This window comes from Cyrtonyx montezumae, unplaced genomic scaffold, assembly GCF_038088225.1.
Source record: "Cyrtonyx montezumae isolate F1298 unplaced genomic scaffold, pur_monq_1.0 scaffold_4, whole genome shotgun sequence".
Lineage (NCBI taxonomy): Eukaryota > Metazoa > Chordata > Aves > Galliformes > Odontophoridae > Cyrtonyx > Cyrtonyx montezumae.
Window position 1 is genome coordinate 5,380,885 of NW_027072045.1, and position 10,133 is coordinate 5,391,017.

The 10,133-nt window shown below is 43.2% G+C and overlaps 1 protein-coding gene across 1 annotated transcript; it reads left to right on the top strand.

The window, feature by feature from the left end:
• The first annotated feature begins 381 nt into the window (after positions 1-381).
• On the top strand, positions 382-1,440 carry PRLHR (prolactin releasing hormone receptor). The gene has a single exon (XM_065746966.1). It carries the CDS (start codon positions 382-384, stop codon positions 1,438-1,440), a length of 1,059 nt encoding a protein of 352 aa, XP_065603038.1.
• Positions 1,441-10,133: the final 8,693 nt, after the last annotated feature.

Consider the following 10,133-nt stretch of genomic DNA (forward strand, 5'->3'; position numbering starts at 1 on the left):
TCTCTAACACACATGCACACAACGCTCTTGGATTTGCAGAAGCCAGACATCTAGGGCACTTCTTGGCATCCACAGGAAAATCATATGGGATTAGAAAAACACTGCAGTAAGTACTCCCTGCATTAAATGTTTATTAAGTGGCATGCTGACAAAACCTAGATTTAATAGTAAATACAGGAGGACTTTAATGGAAATTGGTTGTATTTGATTTTTCCTAGGAACTGCTGAAAGCTGCCTCTCGAGGATTACAACTTCACCTTTTGCTTTAACAGATGCTTGTTTACTATCCATGTGGCAACCTCTGCACAGCCAGTAATCCATTCATTATCCTCACTGATTGAGTGCGAGAGCAGTGCAGTGGTAACTACTTCACTTAAGCTGATGGCAGACGACAAAAGGAGGGAAATGATGAATTCGGACAATTTAACCTCCCAGAGCTTCCTCTCTGCAATTCACAGCAACGCCAGCAATTTATTCTCAGGACTCCAGTTTGTTCAGTCCTTCAAGCCACTCATCATCCCCTGCTACTCCCTGGTAGTTTTTATTGGTGTCATCGGGAATTATCTTCTCATTTACGTTATCTGCAGAACGAAAAAAATGCACAATGTGACCAACTTTCTGGTCGGCAATCTGGCTTTCTCAGACATGCTCATGTGTGCAACCTGTGTGCCCCTGACGCTCGCGTATGCCTTTGAGCCCAGAGGATGGGTGTACGGACGTTTCATGTGCTACTTCGTGTTCCTGATGCAACCTGTCACTGTGTTTGTGTCTGTCTTCACCTTGACTGTCATAGCTGTGGATAGGTATTACGCCATGGTGCACCCGTTCCGGAGGAGGCTCACTATCCCTGTTTGTGCCTATATCCTGGCTGCTATTTGGCTGCTGAGCTGTACCTTGGCTGCCCCGGCCCTGGTCCACACTTATCATGCAGAATTCCCAGAGCTGGACTTCTCCATCTGCGAGGAGTTTTGGTTCCACATGAAAAGAGATCGCTTGGCTTACGCTTACAGCACTCTCATCATCACCTACGTGCTGCCTTTGGCCGTCATCTCCCTGTCCTACCTGAGAATCTCAGTCAAGCTGAAAAACCGAGTGGTCCCGGGCAATGTCACCCAGGGCCAAGCTGAATGGGACCGGGCAAGAAGGAGAAAGACTTTTCGCTTGCTCGTCTTGGTGGTGGCAGCCTTTGGAGTCTGTTGGCTGCCTCTGCACATCTTCAACATGATAAAGGACATTGATATTGGCTTAATCGACAAGCAGTACTTCAATTTCATCCAGCTGCTGTGCCACTGGTTTGCCATGATGTCTGCTTGCACCAATGCCTTCCTCTATGCCTGGCTCCACGACAGCTTCAGGGGGGAGCTGAAGAAAATGTTTGCCTGGAGAAAGAAGAAAATTGGACCCGCTACAAATTGCATTATGGCCAGCGTGGTGCTGTAATCGCAAGAGATGGTGGGAGTGCAACACTGTAAGTCATTTCCACTTTTAATCAGCTCTGGGTGCTAATGCTCATCCTGAGGGCTCAGTCATAACACCATGCGTCCCATGGGTTACTTCCCCAGCACCTCCAGCCCTACTGGAGAAGGAAAGGCAGAGATAGTATCCCAAAATGTCTTTTTATCTTTGACAGGAGCTAGAGGCCATGGAGATCTTAAAGAAACAAAATCCCCTTACGTAAACCGCAGGGATCCTTCCTATCTCATTTTCATGTCATTGGCAGCATAGATTTGGGGACTGGGAGAAGTAGTGATGAATAAGATAGATACCCCAGTGAGGCTATTAAATCTTTGGACTGGGTGAAAATCAAATCTATTTACCTACTCAGAATACAACCCCTAGCATAAGTTTCAGAGTAAAGGACTGACAGCATTCCTGTAGATCTCCTCAACTAAAGACAAGATGAAGAACAGTCTCAGTTCTCTGAAATGCCCTTCCTGCAGAGCTGACACTGTGATCAGGGAGCAGGGCTGCTGGGAGCATTGCTGTGAGGTCCCAAAGCTGCTGTGCCTTGGGAGCTGTATCATAGCAGGTAGTGACATGAGCTGCACTGCTGGAAGAGAGCAAACAAGTCAGGAGTGAAGCTGTTTGGTGAGGTGTGGCTGATGCAGTGTGACTGACAGCCTGTTGCAAAATCACATGGTAAATTTGCTGATCAAAGGTGATAGGGCTGGAAACTGTGTGGTAGAAACTCATCAAAATATGAGGACATTTGCCCAGAGAGAATGTGGATGCCCCATCCCTGGAGGCATTCAAGGCAAGACTGGACATGGCTCTGGGCCACATGTTATTCTGTGGCATCAAGACATGCCACAAGACATTGAATCGTGTGTTTGCTGTTGTCTCATATTAACCCCAATTTGCTGACCCTTCAGCAAGGTGACCACGTTCCCAGCCAATGGAGATCGGTGTAGCCTTGTCAGACAGATGCTTTCTGCTCATCCCTTGAGGAACAGATTTTGATGTGTGTAATGGCTAATGCTGCCATCAGCTTTGATCTCCAGAGGCAGCCAGAGACCTTGATAGGGCCTTCAAGAGCACTTCAATAGATGGTGGGTAGAAGGGGCTGTTGTCATTGAGCTGTGATGAGCACTGCGTGACCAAGAGAAGAAAGGCTTGTCAGAAAGCAGAGTAAGTGCTCTCTATTGAAGGAGTCTCTAGGGAGGAAACAATTTCCTTTGATATCCACCTTTCAATAGAAGGAGGGAGTTAAAAGCTATAATCAAACAAATGATTTCTAGTCTCTTTCTCCTATTTGAACTGAAAATATCTGAGATAACTGATAAGAATCGGGGAAAAAGTTGTGACACCAGCAGTCTTTTCTGAAGAGACTTCTTCCAGCCAGAACATTAAGTGACATGAGGAGCTGTTTGATATTCCAGCTAAAGAAAAAACACAGTCCCGGGGGCAATTTTGTCCTTTTTCAACCAGGCTGAACCTACTGTACCTGTACATGGCCAGAGATACATGTGCTGCCAGGCAAGGCAAATGGGCAAGGGGAGACAGAGAAGAAAAAGATGATGGTTTCACAAGTTGCCAAATGCATTCCTACTATGAAACTACCATTTTGCTCATGAGCAAACTAATCTGGTTAAAAGAAATTCACAGATACCAACGCGCACACTGGGAAAAGCACTGCAAAACCTTTTGAAATCCCTTCTCAAAAATTTCCTTACAATTTCAAGCTGTCCTGCTGCTTGCAATGAGGAATTGAATATTAAAAGCTGATTACAGCAACGTCAGATCAGGGAAGTCTCCCTAAAGTGGGCACTGTTTACATTTACTCTGCATTGAAGTATAGCTGCCCTGCTTATTGTGGTTTAGACATCCGAATGTCTTACTGAAAGATGCTTTCAGTGATTGTTGGGAGATCATTTTCTTTCAGTACACAGAATAACTGGAGATTTTGAAAAAGGAAAAAAATAATACCCAAAACAAACAAACCAACAAAAACCCAACACCAAACCACCTTCCAAACAAACGACCCAAATTTTGGTTTCTGCTTCAGAGCTTTATAAAAAAGAGCAGAGAGCACAGCACAGAGAGCAAGCACTGAGCACTCACACCAGAAGCTTTAACAACAAAATCCTGAGTTTTGCAGACTTTTCTTCTATGGAACTGTGCTACTTCAAGCTCTTAATTTGTCAATTTGTAAAGGCTAATTAGCATTGAGATGGCCCTTAATGTTTACAACCCCATGCACTAAATACAGACAGCACTTTAACAGCGCAATGGAGTGACTAGGAAAACCGTTGTTAACCATTACAGGCCTGGCATTCTTTCTTTCCTCCCTACCACATTTCTATTCCCATTTCCAGGCACCATGGCTTGGTTATTACTCTTGCATGTTAGCGACCACAGATGGCTGTTGCAAAGGGCTGAAGGAAGTGAACAAGAGCTTGAATTTCTCTGTCTTTTATTTTTAACTCCTACAAATGAACTTTTGCTATCAACAGTCCCTAGAACTGTGTTCACAGCAGCACCAAGGGCTGCACATGGAGGTGCTCAGCATGGTGGGCACCCTTGTGTAAGGGCAGGTGTATCACACACATGCCTTGAATCTCATAGCTCCTGTGTTTGTCTTGGGGCTCTGCTGCTAACGCTGTATTTGCACTGTCACCTGCAGGATTGGGTTTTACAGAAACAGCCCCAAATGGTCTTGTCTTTAGGTCCTGAAGCCCCTTCTCTCTTCTTAACTCTCCCACTGCCACAGCAGTGACTGAGAATATGCTCACACAGTCTCACTTCTGAACCTAGCCCCAGTGATTTCTGCTAAATGTAATTACTGTTTTCTCTGATATCCAGGGTAATAAACAATAATAAGATTTAGAGGCACACTGGTATACTTCTTTAATCCAGTTATGCAAATAATTACAGTAAAAGCCTTCATGTGGAATGCGTTTTCTAATCCATCCCCCTCTCTGGGGAGCTGCTGTGCTCCTCCGAGGGACCAGGGCTCATCACTACAGTGTTTTTGGTGCTATAATTTTAAATTACAATTTAAGAAATCATTGCACGCTTTGATTTTATAAAGTAGTGCAGTTCTAAACTTGGTGAGCCTATTAAATTTCCCAGCAAGGGTTTTTGTTCTTTCTTGTTTACATTCAAATCCAAGGACTCTCACTGCGAAGGATGGAGTAAGGACTGTGTCTGAGGTGAAGTGGGTGCTCTATGAGGTGAGCAGAGCTCTGTGCTTCCTGTCTGCTGGGTTTTCATTTGAATTGTTTCCATGTACCAAGAAAGTTTTGGCGAGTAGAGACTTGAGTCATCTGCATTTTACAATGCTTCCTTGGACTGCTCCTAAATGCCAGTCTCTGGAAAACACCCGTAGGTGTACAGTGAAATTTGTGTACACGTGGTGAGGTGCTTCCAGGTAGATATCTGTAGAGTAAGACACCAGTGAATAATACTGAATGGTATAGTTAGACAAAAATAGATGGCATATATTAGAAGAATTATCCAGATGGTAAAGAGACAATGGACAATAAGAGGAATGCTTACCTTTCTCCATTGATTAAGGCTTACAAAGTAAACTCCACAAGGGAGTCAGCCCTTAATGGGGTCTGGGAGAGCTGGAGCCAGACTCCAGCCCCTCTGCTCACACGGTGCTTTGCCTTCACCTGTGCTCCTGCAGCTGACTCAGTGCTCACCTCAGGTGATCCAGCAGTGGCTCAGGCCCTGATTCAACAGTTCCCGTACAGTATCATAAAGCATTTACTTAATGGTTATCAGGGCACAGTGAGGGCTTTGGACATGAGGGAACATGAAAATGAGGAGAAGATTTTATTTGGGCTGGGCATCTCAGAAGGCTCTATATATCTTAAACACAGAGATTACAGGAGATATAGAAGGAGGTAATGGGAAGAGGCAGGAGAGGATGAGATGTCTATATTAAGAGTGAAGAGCACAGATTAAACCAGCAGGAGTGACAGCTTAACAAACTGAAGCTAGTTCTTGGAGGGACTCAGAAGGCATTTTTCTAACAAATACGCTGCACTTTCAATGACTGTAGATGCAGAATGCTTGCTCAGACATGAGCTACTCCCTGTGGTCAAACACAGGATTGGTATTAAAAGGTGATGCACCTATAAGCAGTGTCAAAATGTAAATCAGTATTTGAGCAGAAACAAAAAAAGGCTGTCAGAACAAAGAGCACTAAATCTGGAATCATAGAATCGTGGAGTCATTAAAGTTGGAAAAGACCATTCAGATCATCCAGTTCAACCCACCCCCATCATTCCCACTGACCACATCCCTCAGTGCCACTTCTCCATGGTTCATGAACACCTCCAGGGACAGTGACTCTCCTACCTCCCTGGGAAGCCTGTGCCAGTGCAGTATCACTCTTCCTGAGAATAAATATTTCCCAGTATCTGGCCTGAACTTCCCCTGGTGCAACTTAAGGGTATTTCTTCTCATTCTAAATCAAGCCATAAAAGCAAAACAACAGTTAATTAAACCTCAGGATCAGGTAGAGTTGGTCTCTCACTGACCTCCAGAGCAGTCATCAAAGACTAAAATGTTTGTGAGCTGCAATGATTTAAGTTCATTCCTTGTACCTGGATAAAGAAAACTGAGAGCTATTTTTAGGGAATGGCAGATTACCTGGGATGAACAGAGGCAGACTGTTACAGGACCACAGTGAGCACCTCTCAGCTGAGAGACATGGGGAATGCTAACAGTTTTCATGCCAGCTGAACAACAGATCCTCTGTGTAGCTTTAATTGAGTGAATTGTGCTTGTTGAGCTGGCAATGGTGAGCTATAGTTAGAAGCCTGAGAGTATGCAGGGTACGTATAAAAGCAGAAAACAGTACACTCACAGATAGGAAAAAATGCCAAATTGGACAGCACTGTGCAGCACATCCATCAGTCTGTTCACAAGATGAAGAGAGCACAGAGAGAAATTGTGTGCACTTCTGCGTGAGGAACTAAAACTCAAATGTTTACCTCCAGACTTCTCTCACTGTCCACTCATTTTTAATTTTCATCATAAAAATAGTTGTCTTCCTCTTTTCTATAGTTGTATTCCACCTCAGAAAACATACAGAAATCAGAGATCTAAAGTAGGGATCCTCCTCTCCTCTTTTCAGGAGTTACTCAATGATCCTTAGGGGTCCCTTCCAACTTGGGATATTCTATGATTTTGACTCTCTTTTCAATGTCTCTCTGGAAGAAGAAATAGCCAGTAAGATGTTTCCCTGACACACAGACCATACATGTATCTATTTGCCAAACAGATCCTGCATGCTGGCATGAGTCTTTTTTGCCACTTGTAGCACTGGCTTTAATGATTACATTGAATAAATATCCCTCCCCATGGAGTGCATCCTTGTTCTGGGACCAAAATGGTGCAGTCTGGGTTATGCTGATGGTTGGGTTTAATGAACCTGAAGGTCTTTTCCAACATAAATGATTCTAGGACTCTAAGTCCTCTTATGTATCATATCCCTTGTACCAGAAAAGCTGTATCTATGGCACCTGCTCATAGGAAAGAGAGCTTTCCTTCCACAACATTTATCAAACTCCCTGTCTGAAAAGCTACAAACATGGACATTCCTACCAAGTACATATGACCAGATGACTTATTTTACCAGGCTTATTTCAACCCTGTTTTGTACATGTCTCTGCTCCCTGCTCTCTCAATCCACCTCCAGCTTTTTGAACTTATTGATCAACTGAAAAACAACAACAACAACAACAAAAAGTATAGAAAAGAGCCTCCAGGATGTTAAGTTCCTGAAAGCTGTCTGAAATTAGGAAGCACTGCTTTGGTTCTATTCAGGGAAGGAAATGAAATGTCATTGCTCTCCACTTTGGGAGCAATGCCATCCACAGGGGATAGATTAAATTGTTTACAACTAGTGATGGGTCCTCCATGCTGCTCCTGACAAAGTGCTGATGAGTTATCCAAAAAGTGAGGTGTCAAGGGCATGAAGCTCAAACAGCCCTCACTGGGAGTTGTGCCACTCTGGGATCTCCTTGACAAGGAGCTGGTAGGGTTGACTTTCTTGCCTGCCTGGTGTTGCTTGCTTTGCATTTCTGCAGCCTGATTTGTCAAACTAAGTTAATTAAGATAGTACTTGATATAAATAATAAAACATGCACTCAGGAGCTCCTTGCTTTGTGTCTAAAACCTTCTGGAAACCAATTTAGGATCACCACTATCAGCAGCTGACTGGGCTTTGCATTCTTTGCATCTTGTTTATGTTAATTAACAACATTAAATTGTAATTCTCTCTCTCTCTCTCTCTCTCTCTCTCTCTTTTTTTTTTTCCTCTGCAGGAAACACAAAAGAGCAGGAAGAGATGGCTTTAATTCCAACATCTAGATTTCCTTCAATTCCTACATTTCCATTCAGGGCTGGAGACACTCAGCAGTGAGCAGGGCTGTGCAGAGCAGCTTGGTGCTTTGCAAAGGAGCAGCATTTCCCTCTCTGTTATTTACAACTGTTGGTTTCCAAATAGGTTGCTACAATGGCACTCTGTGTCTCACAGCAGCAGGAAGAGTTTTGGCTCTGGCCATGTGTGCAGTGCTGAGGACAGGTTCTGCACAGCTGGGGATTCCAGTGTCAGGGGAGCACATCTGGCAGCAGCTGGTGATGTGATGCTGGGCAGCAGGAGGGCTTGCAGCTGTCTGAGGTGGCCTTGCTCTGTCTGTGGCTTCTTAGCCACAGGGAGCTGTGTTCATTTGCCCCGGTTGCACTGGTGATAAAGAAGGGTGAACTGTCTAAGAGGACATTTGGCAGCGGAACAAAGTAGCAGCTTTGGCTCACAGTCACAGGTTATAGCACATCCCACTTCTTCAGTTCGTGTAACAGAGAAGGAGTGCACTGCACTGTATGACATGTCTTTCTAGGGATTGCAGAGGCTAAATAAATAGATAGATAAATATAGATAAATAGATAGATAGATAGATAGATAGATAGATAGATAGATAGATAGATAGATAGATAGATAGATTTTGCTTCAGTGCAAAAAATAACCATCCAAAGGTTACATTTGAAACCAGCCCGAGGGTGTTTCTGCATGAATGCAGAAATACTTGAGCCTTCCTGTGAGCATGGTCCCTCACTTGCAGTGGCCAGCTTAGCTCAGCAGCCTTACTGCACTGTGCCTTGCATCCCTCAGCAATATGACAAATCTGAATAAAGGCAAGCCAGGTATACGCACAGCACCAGAACCACCTGTGCTTGGTCCAGAGATGGATGAATTGTGGGGGGAATGCATTTGGGAAAGGCTCTTTTATAAAAATGGCTGAAAAGTCGGGCTGAAGTTCTGAGCGTTCAACCAACCCACCCCTCAGCAATGGCACCTGTGGAAATTGTACACAGATCTGGCAGCCTTGAGATGAAAGTAATCCAAATGCCATGTGAGAGAGTTATTTATAAGCTACACTGCTAACTAAAAATTACTTTGAGTAACTATATATACAACTTATTTTGAATCATTAAGAAGAAAAGCCTTCAACATTCAGCTTTGCAACAATTGCCTCTCAATGATTAGATCCTTTTAAAATTCAGCATCTGTTGTTAATATGCATAACTTAGAAAAATTAAAAATGAATTTGAAACCATCTGAAGAACTATACACAGCATATGGCAAACCTGCTTAATCTTAACAAAGTCAATAACATTTTCATTATGAATTGCTTCTTCATTAAAACGTATTCACGTCTGTTGTATAAAAAAATGTTTATTTGTTAAAACTTGTTGTACGACCCTTGCAATTGTCGTTAGTCACAGTTAATGGCAAATTGGTTTGATAGTGCTTTTTCTTGGAAGATCGCCACAAACTGAAAGCAGATGAAATGCAAACTATCAACAGCCAAACTGAATTCCAGCAACATCACCAACAGCATGCAGGGAGACTCTCGGAGAGCCCAGTTCTGATGCATCTAACAAATTCCTGGAGGTGCTCAAGAAACACCTAGACGTGGCTCTGAGAGGCATGGTGAAGATGGGTTGGTGGCTGGACTAGGTGATCTCAGTGGCTTTTTCCAACCTTAATGATTCTCTGATTCTAAAAATAGTCTTTTTTTTTTTGTTTCTAAGACATTGTGGAAAGCACTGTCCAATTCCATTTCATAAAAAAAAATAAAAATAAAAAATAAAATTAAGCAGTGTCTTCATATTCTCACAGTTCATAAAATTGTTCCTTTATTGCAAAGGAACAGTTTTCCCATGGAGCAGTTTCAAATGGTGCTACCTGTATGTGCTGTTGATCAGGTTAAGATGAGCACATAAAAGACAGCTTAGACTTCAGAAGAGGAATTAAAAGCTAGACCGCCCACATCCTGAAATCACTAAATTAGGTTGTGATCTCAAAATGTGTCTGTAGTTGCTTACTGAGATGATTTACCCTTTTCCCCCCACATATTCTGCTTGAGTTCCAAGCTATTAATTCTCATACAGAGACATTTCCCTGCACCCAGACTCATGGATGTAGGCTTTAAAACCACATCTTCACTTTCAACCTCAGTGACAGCTGTCAGTTAGCTCAGTTCATTGAACAACTTTTTCTGCACATTAGCATTCAACATTTTGGGTGAAATCTTTTCCCAGTGCACTGTATAAACAGCCTTTCTGGAGTGCTGTGGATGCTCCTATGCATTGAGCCAAATGGTCTTAAGAAGTTG